The sequence below is a fragment of the Alligator mississippiensis genome, chromosome 2 (assembly GCF_030867095.1).
Source record: "Alligator mississippiensis isolate rAllMis1 chromosome 2, rAllMis1, whole genome shotgun sequence".
In the NCBI taxonomy this organism is placed as follows: Eukaryota; Metazoa; Chordata; order Crocodylia; family Alligatoridae; genus Alligator; species Alligator mississippiensis.
Genome location: NC_081825.1, coordinates 26,081,858 through 26,104,902, shown reverse-complemented (window position 1 = coordinate 26,104,902; position 23,045 = coordinate 26,081,858). Strand labels below are relative to the sequence as shown.

The 23,045-nt window shown below is 41.2% G+C and overlaps 1 protein-coding gene across 3 annotated transcripts in view; it reads left to right on the top strand.

Annotated features, from left to right (window-relative positions):
* Positions 1-23,045, top strand: part of KIAA0232 (KIAA0232 ortholog) — a 125,813-nt gene that overhangs the window by 89,862 nt on the left and 12,906 nt on the right. For all 3 annotated transcript variants that reach the window (XM_059721557.1, XM_059721558.1, XM_019479466.1), the window contains one exon: positions 1,449-4,743. In XM_059721557.1, the coding sequence (XP_059577540.1) occupies positions 1,449-4,743 (3,295 nt within the window). The remainder of the gene's footprint in view (positions 1-1,448; positions 4,744-23,045) is intronic.

Here is a 23,045-nt window from a genome sequence, read left to right as displayed (position 1 = left end):
CATGACATGGGGAAAATAACATTTAGCGTACACCATGATTTTAATTTTGGTTGGACAAATGCTTCTCAACATCTGGAAAATAGACTCCTGTAACAGGCAAATCAACATCATTCACTGCTAATTATCTCAGTTGCTGGATCTCATAGAGTTTTGACTATATTTGAATAGGTGATCACCAAAATACATTTATTTCGATCTGTATATGTAGAGCAGTAACCTTTATACCTTCTAAATTCAAAAGAAAGCAACTTAATTTAGAGTCAGTTAGACAAACACTTATCTAGGTTGTTTTCCAACAGTGATGATACTGTCTTGAACAGGCAGATGGACTAGATGACTTCCTGAGGGACTTTCCAGCCCTGTTTTTTATGATTTTATTTCAGCCTTATATCCTGGAGAACTTTCCAAACAAATATTCAGCTAGCATAGACAACCCTGAGGTAGCTGTGCCCATTTAATTATTTTCTTTTAAATTCATTAGGTTTAAAGAAGAGAGTTTGTTATCCTGTACATAAAGTTACTTAAACATCCCTCAAAATACTGTGGCTTTTGTTAATGGTAGGCCACTTAGAATATAGGAGAAAACATCACAGGGGATTGAACAATGTGCCTTCATTGCAAAGGCTTTAAAAACTCTTTTTGGATTTTATAACTCTACAATTGATCACAATAAGTTAACTCAAACAAGGTTTAGTTAAAGTGCCCCTGCCACTATTTTTCAGCGTGGGGATGCTAGTACATGAGACTGAAGTCTCCTGGAGCACAGTAATAACCATGGTCCAGCAGACTCGATTAATTGATTAATCGAGTCTGTTCTGACATGCTGTAATTACAGCACATCGGAGCAGCCTCGCTGCGCATGTATAGGCGCCCTTTTGCTTTAGAGGTGTTGTCAAAGGTCGGGAGTCCGTCCCTACTTCTATGATTCTGATTCTATGACTTTTTTAAAGCTCTCGCCCACTGGCATGCATTTTGATTTCTGTATATGTCATAATTTGCATTTGTTAAAAAGAAAAAAGCGATCAAAAAGTACTTCTAGAAGTGTAGGAAGTGTAGGATTTCACAATTTGTCAGTGTTCTTGAGAACATTCAGCAGTGCCATTTCAGTAAGGGAATCCTAAATTACATGTAGGTAACTTAAAAGTCCTTAGTAAAATGTTATGTTTCCAGGTAACTTCGGGGATGAATGAATCTTCATAGTTTTGAGCATCCTCAATCAGTGATGGCTTCATAGGGAGTTACATGTATTCAGTACATTTCAGGTGTGGACCCATTATATAGTGTAAATCTAGATATCATTTTATGTGTATTTTTAGGTTCTCTTCCCTGCCCCCCCCCCCCTTCCTTTTCCATTTTCATTTGAACAGAATGAACAGTGACTGGTATATATTTTGGGTCTTAAAAAAGTAAATGTGAACTGAATTTAAATGTCACCTTTTTCTTTACAGGTATTATGAAGCATTTCCTCCTCTTTCTGAAAAGTCAGTTTGCCTGCAAGAAATTATGACCGTATGGAATAAATCCAAAGTTTGTTCTTACTCTAGCTCCTCATCTTCATCCACTGTTCCACCAACTAGCACTGATACATCCTCTCCGAAGGACTGCAATAGCGAAAGTGAAGTAACTAAAGAGAGAAGTAACAAAGCATCTGCCGCTGTACATGAAAGAACCCAGCAAAAAAAAAATAAAAATGAGAAGGAGAACAAGTTTAGTAATGGCACTGTTGAAGATAAGCCTGCTTTATATAAAAAGCAAGTTCGACACAAGTGTGAGGGAAAGATACGTCCTCGCTCCTGGTCTTCTGGTTCTAGTGAAGCAGGCTCAAGTTCAAGTGGGAATCAAGGTGAATACAAGGCATCAGTGAAATGTATTAAAGTAAGACATAAAACAAGGGAGGTTCGAAATAAAAAGGGGCGTAATGGACAAAGCAGACTTTCAGTGAAGACTGGTGAAAAGGCTGACAGAAAAATCCATAGTGGAAGCAGCAGCAGCAGTAGCAGTGGGTCCATCAAACAGCTGTACAAAAGGGGTAAAAGACCATTAAAAGAATTTGGAAGGAAAGAAGCTGGTAGTAATGATGGAAAAGATTTGTATTTAGACAGCAGAAATGAAAAGGAATATAAAGAAGAACCTTTGTGGTATACTGAGCCGATTACAGAATATTTTGTTCCTCTGAGCAGAAAAAGCAAGCTTGAGACTACGTACCGCAACAGACAAGATGCATGTGATATAACATCAGAAGCCGTAGAAGAATTGTCTGAATCAGTGCATGGTCTTTGTATTAGCAACAATAATATTCATAAAACATACCTCGCAGCAGGTACTTTCATTGATGGTCACTTTGTAGAAATGCCTGCAGTTCTAAATGAGGATATTGAACTCACTGGGACCTCAATATGTTCTCAAGCAGAGGACGACAAATATTTGGATGATGTTCATCTGTCAGAACTAACACACTTCTATGAAGTGGATATTGATCAATCCATGTTGGATCCTGGTGCCTCAGATATGATGCAAGGGGAAAGTCGGATTTTGAATATGATTCGACAAAAAAGTAAAGAGAGAACTGATTTTGAGGCAGAATGTTGCATAGTGTTAGATGGAATGGAGTTGCAAGGGGAAAGTGCAATATGGACAGATTCGACCAGCTCTGTTGGTGCTGAAGGGTGGTTCTTGCAAGACCTTAGTAATTTAGCTCAATTTTGGGAGTGCTGTTCATCTAGCTCTGGTGATGCAGATGGGGAAAGTTTTGGAGGAGATTCTCCTATTAGACTCTCCCCTATCTTAGACAGCACAATGCTTAATTCACACATGCTTGCTGGCAATCAAGAGTTCTTTTCAGATATTAATGAAGGGTCTGGTATAAACTCTTGTTTTTCAGTGTTTGAAGTGCAATGCAGTAATTCTGTTTTACCATTTTCTTTTGAAACACTCAACTTGGGAAACGAGAATGCAGATTCCAGTAGCAGTGCTAATATGCTTGGAAAAACACAGTCTAGATTGCTAATATGGACCAAAAATAGTGCCTTTGATGAAAATGAACACTGTTCCAATATTTCAACAAGAACCTGTAGTCCATGGTCACACTCGGAAGAAACACGTTCAGACAATGAGACTATAAATATTCCATTTGAAGAATCCACACAGTTTAATGCAGAAGATGTTAATTATGTAGTTCCTAGAGTGTCTTCAAGTTATGTAGATGAAGAAATCCTAGAGTTTTTGCAAGAAGAAACCTGCCAGCAGCAGGCTAGAACATTAGGAGAAATGCCCACTTTGGTTTTCAAAAAAAAATCTAAACTAGAATCTGTCTGTGGTATTCAGCTAGAAGAAAAAGCAGAAAGTAAAGACTATGAAACTACACAAGTGTGTAGTGAAAGCAGCCCACATGGAGATGGCTACAGCTCAGGGGTTATTAAAGACATTTGGACAAATATAACAGACAGAAATTCTGCAGCAATGGTAGAAATAGAAGGAATAGAGGATGAGTTGTTTTCAACTGATGTAAATAACTACTGCTGCTGTTTAGATACTGAAGCAAAAGTTGAAACCCTCCAGGAGCCTAATAAGGCAGTGCAGAGATCAGAGTATCATCTTTGGGAAGGTCAAAAAGAGAACTTGGAGAAGAGAGGCTTTGTTTCAAATGATTTATCAAAAGTAGATGGTGGTGATTATACTACACCATCAAAACCCTGGGATGTAAATCAGGATAAAGAAAACTCATTTATACTTGGTGGTGTCTATGGGGAGCTCAAAACATTTAACAGCGATGGAGAATGGGCAGTAGTACCACCCAGTCACACAAAAGGAAGCTTATTACAGTGTGCAGCTTCTGATGTAGTGACAATAGCTGGTACAGATGTCTTCATGACCCCAGGAAACAGCTTTGCACCTGGTCATAGGCAACTGTGGAGGCCATTTGTATCATTTGAACAGAATGAGCAATCAAAGAGTGGAGATAATGGATTAAATAAAGGGTTTTCTTTCATTTTCCATGAAGACTTGCTGGGAGCTTGTGGTAACTTTCAAGTTGAAGAACCAGGGCTTGAATATTCATTCTCTTCCTTTGACCTCAACAATCCATTTTCACAAGTTCTTCATGTGGAGTGTTCATTTGAACCAGAAGGAATTGCATCTTTCAGCCCAAGTTTTAAACCCAAATCTATTTTGTGCTCTGATTCAGACAGTGAAGTTTTTCATCCCAGGATATGTGGTGTTGACAGGACACAGTACAGGGCTATTCGGATTTCTCCAAGGACTCACTTTCGCCCAATTTCTGCATCTGAACTTTCTCCAGGTGGTGGAAGTGAGTCAGAATTTGAATCAGAAAAAGATGAGGGAAATATTCCTGTCCCTTCTCAAGTGGATGCGTTTGAAGATCCACAAGCAGATTTAAAACCACTGGAAGAAGATGCAGAAAAGGAAGGGCATTACTATGGAAAATCAGAGCTTGAATCTGGAAAATTCCTTCCTAGATTAAAGAAGTCTGGAATGGAGAAGAGTGCACAAACATCATTGGATTCACAGGAAGAATCAGCTGGAATGTTGCCTATAGGAAGCCAAAATCCATGTTTGGAATGCAGTGTGAAAGAATCGCTAGATTTGGGGGATATGGAAAACTCTGAAGTAAACTGCAGGATAGTGGAGCCACAAGAAGAAACTAATAGTTTTTGCAGTTGTAAAGCAGGTTGCCAGTTCCCTGCATATGAAGATAATCCTGTTTCTTCAGGAGAGCTCGAAGAGGTATGTGTATATGTAAGATGCTGAATTTGCAGCTAGTGATGGTCAGTCAACTATCTGAGCAGCATCAACTCTACTAGTGTGGTACTCCAATTAAATGGATTACATTTAATGCATCAACAGTAGTGTTAATAATCTGGTAACAGTAATGACAGGGTTGGGTTACATAAATAAGTCTTCCATTTGAAAAAAATTATATTGACAGATTAAGAGAATTGAGTCCCTTTTTGATTTGTCTGAAAATTTTTGTTTATTGATCTTGAAATGAATGCCTTTTAAAACAGAAACATTAAGTATCCCAAATCAGTCCTTTAAATATCAACAGTAACAGGTGATGATGAATCTTAAGGCAAGGAATTAAATACAGGTTTCACATTTTGAGTAAAATATATCTCTTTGCCAAACTGAACAGGAATGTTTTGGTCCCATTCATTTTAGCTCATTAAGTATGTTTTATATTCAGTACTTCAAAGAAAAAAGTGAATTGTGTGTTTGGAACACTAACTCTAGAAAAAATCTGTTTGCTGAATAAAATCTTTAAAAAATAATAGAAACAAATATTGAAAATGTCTAATGTTACCTTATTGTATTGTTTTTAAGCATTTAAAAGGTTTTAATTTATTAAAGGATTACATGGGAGAGATGCTAAGAATTACACCTAGTAATTAGCATCAGACTATGGAGAACATAATTTTAATATGCACTATTTCTACGAAGTGCTTACTTGGGTGATCCATATAAGAAGCTATGGCTTCTCTGACTTCCTTGGGGTTATTGTGGTGAAGTAATTATGTCCTGTACTATTTCAACAATAATCACCACTAATGTGCTTTCAGTTTTCCTTGCTGTGGTACTGTAAGAGGATAGTATAAATTTAAAATACTCAAATACTCATAAGTACTAACCCTTCAATTAATCCCCTCCTATTGCCATATGTATGTATTTATGTTTACTCCATTAAATTTAAACCCAGCTGTCCACATTTTTTCTTTATTTGTACTTTCCTTCTTATTTCTTCATTTATCTTTTTCTCCACTCATTCAGTTTTTAATTCATCTCCTTCAAATGAGTTGTTGCTGCTGTTTCCCCTTCCCATAGTTCACCTGTGGTAGTGTTTTTCCTCTTGCCCGGAAGTCACATAATGCCTTTCCACTTACTTTTTTCAGAATTTTTGCTGCTTTCTTTTCTTCTTCCTATTTTCCTGGGCCCTTACCAGCTGGTCACAAAGAAGCCATGAGGATTCTTGCTCATTTTGTGCTAAGCCATATGCAAGGAGGCACTAAAATGTTAGTAAATTTAGGCTGAAAATGGAAAGATATGCAACGGTCAGAGGAGTGAAGTTCTGGAACTGCCTGCCAAGAAGAGTAATGGGGGAGGGAGAGCAATGTAACTCCATTTAAAATGGAGCTTCATAAATAGGATTATATGAGAGGTAATTCGCCTTGTTAGTCTTAAACCAGGAAGAAGGCAGGGTATATTTTCCCCTTTATGGACTAAATCTGAGAGAGATAGCATAAGCTTTTGTAAGCAGAAGGTTTACTTCATTGCATGGTGTGAAGGGACTTCTGGAAGCAGAGTTGTTAAATTCATTTCTTGGACACCATGGTGAAAGTTGGTAATGGCCATACTACCACCATGTTGTATTGGAGACCAACTGACTGCTGTATCTACTTTTATGCAAGTAGCTCTCACCATTAGCTCAGTTATCTGCAGCCAATCTGTGTGTTACAACCATATCTGTTCTTAGCCCGCTGATTGGGATGCACGTCTTAAAGCAGTGTTCCCAAACTTTTGATACTCAGGGCATACTTTGTGGACCAGAATTGGCAGCACACTTCACTCACCTGTCCCCAGGCCAGATCAGTCCCACCTGTTTTCACAGCATGCTTCTACTCTCACAACATACTACTGTGCTGCAGTAAACCCTTTGGGAATCTGCCTTAAAGATCTGGAGCAGGAATTCCTACAATTAATAATACAGTCCTAAAACTGTAGCCACTCAAATCAATAGAGCCAGACTCAGACCTCACTCCTGCTGCAATATCAACCCTGAGGTGAGGACAACAGAATTCCTCTGGTTGTCACCAAGAGCCCCCAGCTTGAACATTTCAAGATGCATCGTTAATGACTTCCAGCCCCTGCTTGAAAAAGATGACGATCTCAAGGTATCCATGGGAAGGAGGCTGGGGAGGTGGTGGAGGGGGATGGGGACAGGTACACAAACCAGGCCTGGCTTACAGGCAGCCACCCCAACCTCCAGTAATGTCTTTCCAGCAACAGACTACCTAACTCCTACTCTCACAAAGGCACCAGACCTTGCTCTCAATTCAGATGCCAGCTATGCTCCCATTGTAGTTGGTGTCAGCTCTGGCAATACCTCAGTTTGAGGATGATCTCTACCATGGCTTGCTAATAGGTCTTGAGGTGACTTGAGTGCAATCCTTGAGTCACAAATCTATCTGCAGGTCTTTCTGTGGGGAACAGGAAGATGCATAATGGGATTCCTCTCCTTTTCCTTCCTCTACTCTCTTTTCTGCTTTGAGAGCAAGACACTTTATCTCAAAACTGGCTGCCACTTGGTTGAGGTTGCAGTGGCATTGGAGTTGATTGTCAGGCAGCTGTGCTCCTACATCAACACAGACTACATCATCACTGAACTAAGTAGCATGGATTATAACATTCAGGGTTCATTTAGCTGCACTTCTGCCATCATCATATATGCCATCATTTGCTTACAATGCCCCTCTATTGTCTACATTAGAAAGACAATCCAACCTGTCCAATGTAAGAATTAACAAACACTGATCTGACATCAGTACCAGAAAAGCAGACATGCCTGTTGCAATACACTGTAACCTCCCTGGACATTCCATCATTGACCTCAAGGGTGGCTGTTCTTAGACAACAAAACTTTAAAAACAAACTTGAACGGAAAGTAATAGAACAAGAAATCATCCACAGACTGGATTATGTTAAATTTGGTCTAAAATGAGACTAGATTCTTGCCCCATTACCTGGATTCGCTTTTATAAACCCTGTGTCCCTCAGTGGGTTTACTGCTTTGTTTTTTTTCTCCTACTCACCTTGCCTTTCTCAGCAGTGCTCCCTCCTTTTTTCCCTCCTCCCTTCCCTACCCTTTGTATTCTTATCAGTTTTCTGTGTAAGAGCTCTGCTTCCTCCAATTGCTACACATCATCTGTTGAAGTCCTCTGCTGATGAAAGCTTATGCATTATCTCTTTAATATTAGTCTACAAAGATGCAGATCCACCCTAAGTCTGCCCTGCCTTATGCCTGGATTATTTGACTCAGGCCTGTAGCCTGTGTAGTCACCCCACTTTCCACATACTTTTTTCTTAATAGAAATACTGGGATCCTCTCCTAACTCATTAAATTTCCCACTTGCATGAGTGGGGAGAAACATCAAGATTTGATTTCCCTGCCTGCCCCTTCCCCTTTCATTTCTGTTTCTTTCTTTTTCCTTGTCCAGTAATCCAGCCATGAGAAGCAGATGTGTTCTGGATAAGGACTTTTCCTTTCTGATTGCCACTACTTAGTACTTGGGAAATGAGGGGTTCTGAAGGAACATTAGTCCAGCTGCTGATGGAAATTTCCCAATGATGTCATGTTTCTGAGCTCCTTTTTTAGAGAAGGGTTAAAAGGCTTCCCTTTCTGGGGCCTGCATCTATCACATAACTAGGTCCGAATTCCCATAACTTTAAAGTTCAAAACCATGTAGGGCATGTATGTATTGCTTCCATGATGCTCCCAAGACCACCACCAGCAAATATGCTGCTGTGCACTTGCTCTTGCTCTGTGTGTGCCGAACCCAAAAAGGAGGTGGTGAAACTGTCCTGAGGATATGCCATGTTGCTGCTCCTGAGAGCTGTTGATCCTTGATAGCAGCACGGAGAGGTGGGTGTTCTCAAGATGGCTTCACAGCTTCATTTTTAGGTTTGGCATCTATAGAATTGATTCACTGCTACATGCCCCAGTAAAAAAAAAAAACTTTATGTAAAGTTTTTATAATTTGAAAAAAATTATTCACACTTAGGTTTTTAGTTGAGATTTAGTAAATCACTGAGTTTATCGTGTGCTATAAGCTGTAGCTAATATGCTTAGCAACATGAATAATACAGTGCTGTTTTAACAGTTTTATTAATTGGATCCAGTGCTGTTTTAACCATTTTATTACTGAATTAGATGCAGGTGAGAAAGTATACTGATCATATTTGCAGACAGCACAAATGCTTGCATTTGTGTTGCAAATGCTTTCTAGGAAAGGAATAAAATTCAGAGATCTTGACTGGAGAACTGGTCTATAGAAAAAAAATAGTAGCAGATGTAAGGTGCTAACGGAAAGAAAAAGAGCCAAATGCACATACAATGAGGGATAATTGGCTAGGGAATAGCACTTTGGAGAAGGATCAGAGGGCTGCGGTGGATCACAAATTCAGCACGAGTCAACAGTGCAGTGCTGTTTGGGGGTGGGGGTGAGGGGAAGAAAAGCAAATGCAGTTTTGGATTGCATAAACGGAAGCATTGTCTAAAAGGCACAGGATATGATAGTACTGTTCTACTTGGTTACTACTTAGGCCTCGACTGAATTACTGTGTCCAGTTTTGGGCACCACATTTTAAAAAGGATGTAGAGACACTGGAGAGGGTCCAGAGGCAAGCACTGAAGATGACAAAGATGTTGGCAAGCAAGCTGCATGAGGAAAAGCTATTTAGTTTAGAGAAAAGGAGATTAAGAAAGAACATGATAGCAGTTTTCAAATATTTGAAAAGCTGCCACAAAGATGGAGACACATTAGTCTCCCTTGCTTTACATGAGGCAGTGGGTTTTAAAAAGCAATCGACAAAGGAAAAAACCGCTCTTCTTATATTTGCATATCAGCAAACAATGCCCCTCCCCAATTGAATACATTGGCTATCATTAACCAGCTGCTAGAAGCAGCATGTGCTCAATTATAGAAACTAACTCTAAAGCTTGAATGCAGCCCATTCTGGGCATGCCCATAGAACACATGGCCCATATTGGGTAGGCACACTGATGGGAACCTTGGCAGGGGTATGTGTGAGTATGACCCTTAAGACAAAAAACAAGAAATGACCAGGCAGTTTGCTCCCCCAGGAGGGAACAAGCACTAGAGGGTGCTACTATACCAGACCAGCATGCCAAGAGGCTGGAGAAAACTCCAGCTCCCTCCCCTGCTACCATAAGGCTAGGTTTATGCAGCACATCTGAATAAGGGATAGTGCTCACTGTGCTTAATCCCCCTTAGCACCAATTCTTTTACAAGTCATGGTGAACCACTACATCAGATATACTTTTACTACTACTTCACCCCCACAGCTAATCGATGCCTTGCTTTTCCACTTTTAATGATTCCTGTTTCTTCGCAAGCCTTAAATGTCTGGCAAACATCACCAAACTTCTGTGTAGCTGAGAGGTTCAGTCACTCCCTCTCTCAGCCTGTCTCATGTGGGTAGTGTGGCCTTATGGAATGGAGCCAGGCCAGGCAGCCCTGCACCTGATCTGCATATACATTTTTGGAGGGTCCCAGGACTTCTGACAAGAACACCCAGTTCCAGTCATGAGTGGGGGGTAATTAGCACATGGATCCTATGTAGAGTACACTCATACTGTGAGCAATGCTGGGCTGTGGGGTCCCAGGGCTTGAAGGGCTGTTGATTCTGCAGGGGCCAAGCAAAATAAGTTATGTGATAAGCCATAGGCCTTTTGGCTCTCGACTAATACCATGCATAGTTTGTACTATGTATGACCAGGTATAAAAGTTGTGCTCAATAAAGTGTTTATGGAATACCTGTGCTGATATTTGCAGCAGTCGGGGTTGGGCCACTCAGATCCACAAGTCTCCTGTTCCCTGCTGCAGTTTTTTTCCTTCCCTTTTTGTCATGCAGCAAACTTTCACATTATGCTAGGGGAAAGATCAGAGCCTGGGCAGGATCTGACAGTAAGGGGACGTAGGAAAGCTGCAGAGGAAAGAAGTTGTGGGGGCAGAGGGTAAGGGAGCTACCTGACCCTCTGTCCCCACAGCCACTATTTTCCCTGTTGTAACAATGGGAGGGGAGTGAATTCAAGACAGCACTCTGATAATTAGATTCTACACCTGGAAATTTAAAATTAATTTATAAATTTTTCCATATATAGAATCTAATTATTGCAGGGTCATCCTATATTCAGGATCATGTATTCAAGTAAATATGGTACCTAGGGAAATTGTCCGGTCCTCTTCACTGGAGGTGTTCTAAAAGAGTCTGGATAGACGTATAGCTGCGATGGCATAGCAATACTGAATTCTGCTTCTGTGGAGGGGATTGGACTCAGTGAGCTTGTGATTCTTTGACTCAAGTACCTTCTCTTGATTTTATTTTTTTTTATAACCAAGAAGGCTATGGTTAATCCATGTATTTCAGTCATATATGGGCAAGTGCTTACACTGATTGCATCTGTCTAGCGCCCTGTTGCTTTTGACCTTGGCTTTGACTTTGAAAAAATAACAAAACACTAACTTGATTGCATTTGTTATTGATGCTTTTTGGCAGGCATACAACTTCAAGGTCATATTAAAATGCATTCTTTTCAAGACATTTATAATTCTGCAAACATCTTGAGATCTGTTCCAGTTTATAATACACCGTATAACCACACAGAGTTCTCTTTATGATTTGCAGTGTGGAGCTATGTTTGTTCTTACAGGGTGAATCCAGATTTGATTTGTTTGAAGAGCTTGAGGTAACTATGCAGTCACTATATGCTCATCTACAACAGATTGGACTGCATTTTGAAGATGTAATATGATCTAAAACAGTGAAATGGAAATACCTTAATGAGAACAGCTACCTCTAGTTTAGATATGCAAGGGCAGTTTACTAGCATGGAGTTCAGCAAGTCCTCAGACTTCTGCTCCTGCTTAATTATGAGATGAGATGGAAGATAGAAACAATTTCTCAAAATGTAAAGGCATTCCCACTCCCATGCTGTTACCTTATCATTTAAGAATTTCAGAGACTTTCCCTCTAGTAATGAACACCTGTCTGTGGCCTCAGTGAGATGGCTGCTACTCTGGAAGGGAGTAGGTCTTGTAGTTTATCCTGGACTTTTGTTCCTAGCAGTGTGGAAACTTTTGCACTGCAGTGGTCTTCCTCTGTTTTGCCTAATGACTAGTTAATGTAAAGGGGAGTGACTCAGCTTCAAGACAAGGGCTGTAGTGAAAAGTGGATAATGCCTGACCTGTGACAAGGTAGTTAGAGTATTGTGTTGAAAGCAGAAAGATTCAGGTTCAAATCCACTCTGGGCTTCCTAAGCAGGTGCTCTGACTATTCAGCTATTGAGGCTATATGTATATGTAAAAGATATGGCTCTTTTAAAGGATTTCTTTCCCCAGGGAAGGATCTACAACATTGTAGATCTGTCAGAAAGGGTATGTTCAAATTAGCCTGTTTTATCAAGACCCAACCTCCAGATGTTTGGCCTGATTACCTTAATAACATATTTAAACTCTGGAACCTTCCTGTATCTTTTGGTGGTTTTAGGAATAACTTCTACAATTGGGAAAGGATTAGAATTTCTAATCTTCCTCAGTGCAGATTATTATATATCCTGTCCAATGTAGGGTGCTTCATGCTCAATTTTTCCAGAACCCGCTTTTCATACCAATATTTAGGGGTTGAGGACAATCTTGTATTGGACTGTTAAAAAACTAATTTCAAGAGACAAAGGTGAAATAGATAAAAATAAGAAAGGGGGTAAAATAAACATTTGTTCTGAATTGAGGTCATGCCACCTGGATGTTTTAACTTGTAGGTATTAACAAACTAGAAATTTCTAGGGTTGGTGGCTCTCTTGAACCAGTGTTGAAGATCTATGTTTTGGACTTATGCCTTGGTTCATTTGTTGTTCTAGCCCTTGGAGACATGCTTATTTTCTTTGAATAATTGAACTAAGAGATTTGAACCTAAACTTTTTGGATTAGGACACATTTGAGAGATCTGTGTGCTGCCTCTTTCACATCTCAATTACCTGTATTCTTGCCTCTATCACTTCAGTGATCAAAACAAGTTTACAATCTCTCTTGTTTTTTTTTCTGGTGGCTAGAATCCTGTGCTAAGCTTAATGGCAAAAGTGCATATGGCTTTTAGCCCTCCTATAGTGGGTGGTGACAAATCCCATCAAGATGGCAATCTTTCCACGTTAAATCATACAGGCTCTGGGCATTTTTCTACATTCTGATTCTATATTCTATGACTTCATGGATCCTGAAAAGATAAAAATCTATAAGAGTTACCATTCTGAAGCTGGGATCTGAAGTGTCCATACTTTCTCCAAAATAGCTCTACCCCTGATGGGGTAGAACTGTAATTCAGGGGGAAAGATTGCCTTTTTGATATCATTTACCTATCCAGTTAATAACTGCATACAGTTAAAATAAAGGCTACAGAAGTCTGCTGGGTTCATTTTGTCTTGACATTTTGACATTTCATAAATGAGCAAAATCTGGGCTAGCTTCTTTACAATCTAGTCTGGTACCATAATATTGGTAAAGACTTGGATATAATTAAATTCCTTTTTAATGAATTTTGCAATATGGTTCTGATTTGAAGCACTGGTTACATCCCTGTAACATCTGAGTCCTCCTTCAGTTTTTCCTTGCATTATTTTTGTGGGACAGTACTACTTTCATAGACATTAGGGCTGGAAGGGACCTTGGAAGATCCAGCCCCCTGCCCAAAGGGCAGGAAGTCAGCCGGGTTCATAGGATCCCAGCAAGATGAGCATCCAGTTTGCTCTTGAAGGTGTTCAATGTGGGCGCTTGAACCACCTCTGGTGGCAGGCTGTTCCAGACCTTGGGGGCTCGAACAGTAAAGAAATTCTTCCTTATGTCCAGCCTGAAATGGTCTTGTAGTAGTTTATGACCATTTGACCTAGTCGTCATTCCTTGGGGTGCTCTGGTGAACAAATGTTCCCCCAGATACTGGTGGTCACGCCTGATAAACTTATAGGTGGTCATCAGATCACCCCTGAACCTGCACTTTTCCAGGCTAAGAAGCCCCAGGGCTCTCAGCCTGTCATCGTAGGGTCTGCTTCCCTGACCTCTGATCATGTGCGTGGCTCTTCTCTGGACACTCTCAAGCTTCTCCACATCCTTTTTGAATTGTGGAGCCCAAAACTGGACACAGTACTCCAGCTGCGGCCTCACTAAGGCCGAGTACAAGGGGAGAATGACGTCCCGGGATTTGCTTGAGAAGCATCTATGGATGCAAGCCAGCATTTTGGTCGCTTTACTAGCCGCAGCATCGCACTGCAGGCTCATGTTCATCTTGTGGTCAATGATGACCCCCAAGTCTCTTTCTTGCATAGTGTTGGCCAACATAGCACTGCTGAGCCTATAAGGGTGCTGCGGGTTTTTCTTCCCAAGGTGGAGAACCTTGCATTTATCGGCATTGAACACCATCAGATTCTCATCTGCCCACTTGCTGAGCCTGTCCAGGTCAGCCTGGATCATCTGCCTGTCTTCTGGTGTGGATGCTTTTCCCCAAAGTTTGGTGTCATTAGCGAACTTGGCCAGTCCACTTCTGACTCCAGTGTCCACATAATTAATGAAGATGTTGAACAGTATGGGTCCAAGGACAGAGCCTTGGGGGACACCACTGGTCACAGGACACCACAATGAGTGACTTCCATCAATTACTACCCTCTGGGTCCAACCCTGGAGCCAGTTTTCCAGCCAGTGGATCGTGGAGGACCCAAGGCGACAATTGGCCAGTTTCTCTAAGAGGCAATTATGGGAAACCAGGTCAAAGGCTTTTTTGAAGTCAAGATATATGACATCAATCTCTTCTCCCTTGTCCAGGTGATAGGTCACCTGGTCGTAGAAGGAAATGAGATTGGTCAAGCAAGACCTACCCGCAACAAACCCGTGCTGGCTATCCCTTAAGATGTTGGCGTCGGCCAGTCCATTAAGGATGGCCTCTTTGATAAACTTTTCTAAGATCTTCCCCAGAATAGAAGTCAGGCTAATGGGCCTATAGTTAGCCGGATCCACTTTCCTCCCTTTCTTGAAGATAGGCACCACATTGGCCTTCTTCCAGTCTTCGGGCACTACACCCAGAGCGCCAAGAGTTTTCAAAGATCCTTGAAAACCAGCTCCTTGAGTACCCTAGGGTGAAGATTGTCAGGGCCGGCTGACTTAAAGGTATCCAGCTTCTCAAGATGTTCCTTCACAAAGCATCAATGGAGGGCAGGGGATCACCCTCATCCGGACTTCCCTGTCCCATAGCGGGCATGGGCGTCCCATGGAACTGATGAAAGACCGACGCAAAGTACCTATTTAATAGGTTGGCTTTTTCCTGGGCGTCAGTTGTCAGTTGCCCCATCTGGTTCAGCAGGGGTCCAACGTTGCCCCTGCTTTTCCTCCGGCTTCCCACATATCTGAAAAAGGACTTTTTATTGTCCTTGATGCTCAAAGCTAGCTGGAGTTCAGTTGCAGCCTTGGCTTTCCTGGTCTGCTCCCTACAGGACCGGACCAGTGCAGAATAATCCTCCTTGGAGGTGACTCCCATCCTCCATCCTTTGTAGGCCTTTCTTTTTAGCCTCAGGAGGTCTGCTAGGTCCCTGGAGAGCCAGGGGGGCTGCTGTGCCCTCTTGCTGCCTTTCCTCCGAGATGGAATAGACTTAGTTTGTGCATTGAGGATCGCTCCCTGGAGGAGCAACCACTCTTCTTGAACTCCCCTCTCCCCGTGGTCATGGTCCCTTAGGGCCTCACTGACAAGCCTCCTGAGCTTGTCAAAGTCGGCTTTCCTGAAGTCAAGGACTTCCGTGTTGCTGACTGACTTGCCAGCTTTTCGGCGGATGGTGAAGGTGATCAGCTCGTGGTCACTGTCACCCAGCTTCCCATCGATCACTAGGTCGCCGACTAGGTCATCCCCAGTAGCCAGCACCAGGTCGAGCAGCGCTTTGCCTCTCATTGGCCCATAGACTTCTTGAGTCAGGTAGAGGTCATCCACGCACGAGAGGAAGCTTAGCGACCGCTCAGATTTTGCTGAGCAATCCTCCCACAAGATGTCCGGGTAATTGAAGTCACCCATGACAACCATGGTCCTGGAGCATGCGGCCTCAGCCAGTTCCCAGGCAAACTCCTGGTCAAGCTCAGGACTTTGGGTGGGAGGTCTGTAGTAGACTCCCACCATTGTGTCCCCTGTGCCATGTTCCCCACGGATTTTAACCCAGAGGGTCTCCAGCCGTCCACCCTGGTCACCAATATCGGCTTGCAGGGACGTGTATCTTTCCTATTCCCATTTTCACAGATGGAGAAAACTAAATGACTAATGAAATATGTAACGGCTGTAGGAATTGAACATAGCTTTCCCTAGTTTTAAGGCTAGGTGCTTCTCACTTGCTTAACTTTTTTCCATTTTGTCCGAGTCTGAAAATCCTTCTCCCTGGTTGGGCTGGGCTGACACTGCTGCTGACTGCCTTGATCCAGAGCAGAGCTACAGTAGAAGTTAAGGGGAGTGGGCAGGGAGGGACGGCAGGCACAGGGGAACCAGAGAGTGAGGAGCCAGGCATCAGGTGCAAGCAAGGGTGGGGGATGCAGGGGAAGGCTGCAGGTTGGGAGCAGGGGTAGACATGGGGGAACAAGTGGCAGGGGGAGCAAGGGGCAGCAGTCTAGCCACTCGTCCCCTGCTGTTGCAGGTTTCCCTGCCATAGCAATGGGGTGAGGGGTGAATTTAAGGCAACCTTCCACTAATTATAACAAATTTATAATTTTCCATGAATGGAATTATTGGGGAGTCATCTTAAATGCAAAGTGGTCTTGATTTCAGATGACTATGGTAGTTTTAATGATATAATAAATCAGCCATGTCAGTCCTCCTTCATATGTGGTCCTTTATTGCATATTTGAATTAAGGCCCCATTATGCTAGGACTGTGCGTACATACCTCAAAAAATGTATGTTCTTAGTTCTTAGACCAAGGTGGAGAAAACTAAAAAAATGGATAATAGAAGAGAACAAAGCACAAGTGAAACAATAATTTAGTAGAATAAGAACTGTCAGTGAACCTATGACCTGCCTGTTGTCAATTATTTTGTCAGGTGCATGACAGAGATCAATTTTCTTTAAGAAGGTACTGATGTACTACCTTTATATGGAACGTATTTCATGAAAACACATCCAGACTCGCAAATCGGAGCCCCATGTATATTTAATTGCTCTTCCAAAACAGACACTGATGACTCTCAAAATTTTTGAGGAGTTCTATCTGCTAGCTTCAACTAACCTTTTGTTGATTTATCTGTTTGTGCTGCTTACTGTCACTGGAAATATTAAGCCTCTCTTTATCACAGCAGAGTTGCTTGTAAAAATTGTAAAAATGCCACACAGAGTTGATTTTGAGCAAGATAGATGACTTTATAAAAAGTTAATCTTTAGCATGTAACTAAAGAAAAAGAAATACAGAAAATAAAACATAATTATTTCTGTTTGTGAATAAAATGTAGGTTCTATGGGGTTAAGAACCATTGACCAAGTGCTTCCTGCCTCCCTTGCCAAACTCCTTCAAGACCAAGTTCTATTTTTCAACAAAGCTTAGGAAAAATATTAAATAGCCCCTTTGCCCTTTATGGGGAGCATCTAAATCACTTCCCACCTGATTTATTAATGGTTAAAGGGCTGGTTGATGCTAGGTCATCAAAGCAGTCACACTGTTAGATATTTTTTTAATTTCAGAAGCTTTTGTAAAAGACCAAAAGATCATTATATCCATCCCTTTATTGGTGGAGGATCATACATTACACTGCTTGTGTTTTTTCCAGTCTGGTTTTTAAATGCTCTATCCAGTATACCATATTTTCTCTGTGTTTGTACCCTGGCTAGTGTTTCAAATGTCTAACATTTGTATCTAAATTTAATGTATGTGTTGCCCATGTCTTCCAAGATAACTAACAGGAAAAAACACAAGGTAACACAAACCAGAGTTAATAAACTGGATAGGCGAAAGGACCTATGTTGACTTGGAAGTGAGTGTTGACCTTTTGGGGCATTATATCAGTCCAGCTTGGAATTAAGCACAAGTACTTGAGCTTTCAGAGCAGAACTCAGAAATTATGTACAATGAACTAGGTTCTGAATGTTAGTTTGAAGTAAATCTGTACTGCTTACTATCTTTACTGTTTACCATTGTTAGAAACAGAAGAAGTGAAAGATTGCTGAATGCACAGAAAAATGAACTACCTTATCACCTTTCTCTGCCCTTTGAAACCAGGTTGGAATAAGAAGGACTGCTGACTGTTTTTCTCTTCGTGGGTCACAATGTGGGAAATTGAAATACTGTCTACAATAAATAGTCACTTTTAACATGCACTTTATATTACGTACAGTTTGCTCTACAGCAGACTATTTCTTACTATCAATTTTGTAATTTAACATTCAGTTGGTTTTCAGATTAAAATAACTACACACAAAAGATGCTTCCTTTTAGAAGGAGAAAATGCTAGAAAAGGGAAAAACGAAAAGAAAGACAATATTGTGGTGCACTTAAATCACTGTCCATTTAAATTGTTGGAGTTAGTTTTATTCCCTTATCCATTAAACTGGCTATTTTCTACATAATTAAAGTTATAATTTGTCTTATTTTAAATAAAAAGCACATATTTTACATTAAGAAGAGTGATTACTCAGTAATATTTACGTAATATGAGATGCAGGCACTCATTGACTGACTGGATGGCAGCTCCATTAAAGAGCTCTGCAGCAAGTGTCAAGCCATAACTGTTTGAAATCAGCCACCCTTTTCCAGAGTTTGGGATAGACAAGATAAACATTTTGTGTGAGATTTTTTAAAATATGTATTTATTAGTAAACAACTGTGTTACATTAGTAGACCAATGTGTTAATGATGCATGGGACACCCTGTTAAGGCACAAAAAAAAATAGATTTGCTTTAAAAGTAATCGGTGTCTGGGTGGTACATGATCTTATTTAGGAGGAATGTATGCTTTCAGTGTCAGAATGGCTAACCTGAGCTAGGTCTGTAGAAAAACATATCAATACTTTGTTGTTTATTCCTGGTAGCAATATCCATCTAGCAGGCTTTATGTAATGTTTCTTGTGGTCATAGACCCTTCATATTCTAGAAGAGTTGCTTCTCTTTGTGTGAGTTGCTCTTTTTCCCTAACTAATATCTTTGGCAAAGTTCTTCCTGAAAGAATCTGAGCTTTGGTATACAGCAGGTGATACTCAAACTTCTGCCCTTCAGGCTGGATTAGTGGTGCAGGGTTGACCTGAGGAGCCAGATCCCTCTGGGATTCTATAGCCATGGCAAGTAATGCTGCATAGCTCCCCTGCCACCAGATTTATGGATCCATGGGAAGCCCTGCAAGCCAGATGACACAGCCCCATGCTGGAGTTTGACACAACTCATATATGGCATTGTGTCAGCATAGGCAGATACAGGATTTTGAAAAGGAGTGTGTAGTTCATGTGCATCATTATTACATATAACATGATACATTTTGCTTTAGCTAAAGAGAAGTTCAGTTTAAGATCAAAGCCAAAAAACAATATAACTACTGGAATGGCTGCTGTGTGCTCCTTGTTTATGTATAATTTGCTATATTATATATAAATTTTAAAAGGCACAACAAACTAGGCAAAAATAGTCAAAATGTCAAAAGATATTGTATTATTTAACTGTAATCACTACAGGACTAATGTATATATCTTATTCAGCTTTGTAAAAAGATATATAGTTTTCTGGAGTGTCTTGATAGTGCATCCTCTTCTTCACTGTCATTTTTACACCTGAGTTAAAGTTTTTAGCTGGAGCTAAAAACAGTCTGCAGGACTGTGAAATAGAGGAGAGACATTACCAGAAATGCCTAACAGCTAAATTGCAGAATGGAGGATAGTTTGAATAGCAGAACATCAAAACCATCACAAAGGAGAGAGGGTCGTTAACACCTGTGAAGAGATATTATTAGGAATCAGTTGGGTGATAATGAGCCATGAACTCAATTGACTCCAGCGCTGCCTAAATAGAAATGCCACCTCCCCTTCTAGGCAGCTGGTTTTAAAGTTTGGCTGGAGCAGGAATCAAAAAGGGGTGCCCGTTGTGTGTCAGCTCAGCTTTGTACCTTATAAATATTATAATTAAATTGCATCCATGCCTGTTAACTGATGGTGTAGCTCACATGCATTATTAGGCTGCCAGTTAGTTAGTCATAGTAGAATGAGTAGAAGTTGGTTCCATTCCTTGGTTTACTGAATTTGGAACATTCTGTTATGAGCAAAAACAGCAACAAAATAGTGTGTTCCTCTTAAATACTTAACTGTGACAGACTCAGCTTCATATTCTAAAGCAATGGGACTAGCAGTCATGCCACAAATTAGCCCCACACATTCCTCAAATGCTACTCCCATCAGGTTCCCCTGCTTGGCTGCTCTGCTTTCTGTTCCCTGCCCAATCTACTGCTCTGCTTTATGCTCACTGCTGTGTGCTCCTTGATTGATTTGCTTTTCTGCTTTCTGCTCCCTGCCCGATCTGCCTCTGCATTGCCTGTCCCCTTCCCGTTCTATTGCCTGCCCCACACAGGTAGCCCGAGTCACAGGTTGGCCACCTCTGTTCCAGAGTATTAGCCCTATCTGAGCATCTTGTCAGTTCTTCCAGGTTAATACAAAGTTATATTCCGTGGCTTGCCTGTGGTACAGCTTGACCAGTGGATTAGGGCCTGCAGCAGTCCCAGTTGTGCTGTTTTTAACAGGAAGAGCCAGCTGTCAAGTGAAATTGAGACTCACAGTAATCTTGTATTTGTGTCCTCATGTGAAATCAATACTTGGGTGGGAGGGCAGGAAAATTCAGCTCTTGCAGGAAATAGTATTGGAGATCCAGGAAATGTTGCTACCTCCTCTGATCCAGTATTAAACAATTGTCCTATCCTGTTATGAGAGGCTAAGAAGCTGGAGAGCAGTACAACAGCCCCTGAACACTTGTGGTTGCAGTCAATCTTCTGGCCCTTTTTACAGTAATAATTTTAAAGTTGTTAATTCTTCTGGCCTGAGCACATTCTAAGCTTGGTTTACTCTAATTTAGTTTCTTAAACTACACCTGTAATTTTACTGCCAGAATCGAATACTTGCTTTTGTTCCCAAAAGCAGTTGCATAGTTCTCATGGTATAGGATGACATTCCATGCATACCAGATGGGTCTTCCTTTAAGATCATTCATCCAGCGCTTAAGTGCGTACAGTTTGCAAAATGCTCCGGAGATCCTTTGAAGGAGGAGACACTGGTGAAGATTTTTAAAGGAGAAAAATGTTGTTAGATTCCTCCCATTTAATGAGCCACCTAAATGTCATTTGTGCTTTTAAAATCCCCACATGCATGCATACATGCACACATTCTTGCTCCGTGAAACATAAGCTATTAAAAGTTCAGCTGCTGACGTGACATGAGAAAGCAGGAGTGGGGGAAAGGAGGAGAGAAAAATATAGACCAGAAGAAAAGAGGATATGATAATGAAACGGAAGGTTATAGTTGGAGAGGAAAGGGAGTAAATTTGTTCCACTCCCCTGCTTTGCCCAGGAAAAATTGAACTCTTGCTATTTTTTGCATATTTTCACTATTGACACCGGGGCCAGTTCAAAAGTTAAGTCCCCCAAAATAATGAGATGATTGGGTTTAAATTTAAAAAAGGGGACTTTTGGTTTCACTTCTTATTATATTTTAAGCTTTACTCTGCAGCAAGAAACCAGAAACTGTCTGTTAATGAAGGCTGAGATCTTTGTGTAATTACAGAATTCTAAGAATGGGGGCTTAAAGTAAGGATTAAATATGCAACTGACATTAAAATCAAAGGAGAGGGCAGTACAACATAAGTAGAGTGTTATCAAGACCAGTTTTCCCCTGTTGATTCTGTTGACCCAGACCTAAAGGAAGAAAGTGAAATAAATATGACTTGTTTAAAGAGGCCAAAGCAGAAATGGAACTCAGGCTGGCAACAAAAATTAAAGACAACAAAAAGTCGTTCTTTAGGTACATAGGGAGCCAAAGAAGGCGCATGGCAACATAGGACCCCTACAGGACAGGCTAGGGCAGTTGGTAACAGATAGGAGGGACAAAGCTGAGGTCTTAAACAAGTTCTTTGCATCTGTATTCCTGACCACGGATAAAGATGCATCTCCCAAAAAGGCTATAGATAGGCACAAGAGGGACTCCAGCCCATCAGCAGTTAGTGCTGACCTAGTGAAGGGGCATTTGGAGAGGCTGGACATGTTTAAGGCAGCAGGCCCAGAGGATCTTCATCCAAGGGTGCTGAGGGGATTGGTCAGTATCATAGCAGAACCACTGGCAAGGTTGAGCAGTCACAGTGCTCAAGACAGGTCCCAAAGGACTGGAAAAGTTCCAATGTCCAGCTTAATATTTTCAAGAAGGGAAGAAAGGATGATCCGGGTAACTATAGGCCAGTTAGCCTCACCTCTATCCTTGGGAAAACCTTTGAAAAAAATATTGAGAATCACATTTGTGGGAGTCCAGTAGGAAAAATAATGCTGAAGGGCAACCAGCATGGCTTCATAGCAGGTGGATCCTGCCTGCCTAACCTTGCTTCTTTTTATGACCAGGTCTCAAAATGCTTAGATGCAGGAGTTGAGGTAGATGTCATCTACTTGGATTTTCAAAAGGCCTTTGATACAATGTCACATCCCATTCTTACAAATAAATTAAGAGGTTGTGACATAGATTACTGCATGGTCAGGTGGGTGAAGAATTGGCTTATGGGGTGCACACAGAGGGTGGTGGTGAACGGGTCATTTTTGACCTGGAAAAACGTGGGCATTGGGGTTCTCCAGGGTTCGGTCCTTGTACTGGCGAGGAGATTTAGATTAGACATTAGCAAAGTTTTCTTTATGGTGAGGGTTGCCAAAATCTGGAATGGGCTTCCAAGGGTGGTGGTGCTCTCCCCTACCTTGGGGGTCTTTAAGAGAAGATTAGACAAAAACCTAGCTGGGGTTATCTGACCCCAGCGCTCTTTCTTGCCCAGGGCCAGGGCTTAGACTCTCTACTAAGGTCCCTTCCAAGCCTAAAAATCTATGAAGATTTTTGTTTGAGATTACAGGTGCCAATGCAATTAGAAGCAGTAGTCAGTTAGATGAGTGGATGAAATAAAATAAGTTGAAATAAAAATAAAAGTGTGTGTGTGTGTGTGTGTGTGTGTGTGATGCAAATAAAAAAATAATTCTTATGAAGAGGAGGGGAACCAACAGACAGGAAGGGAAGGACTTG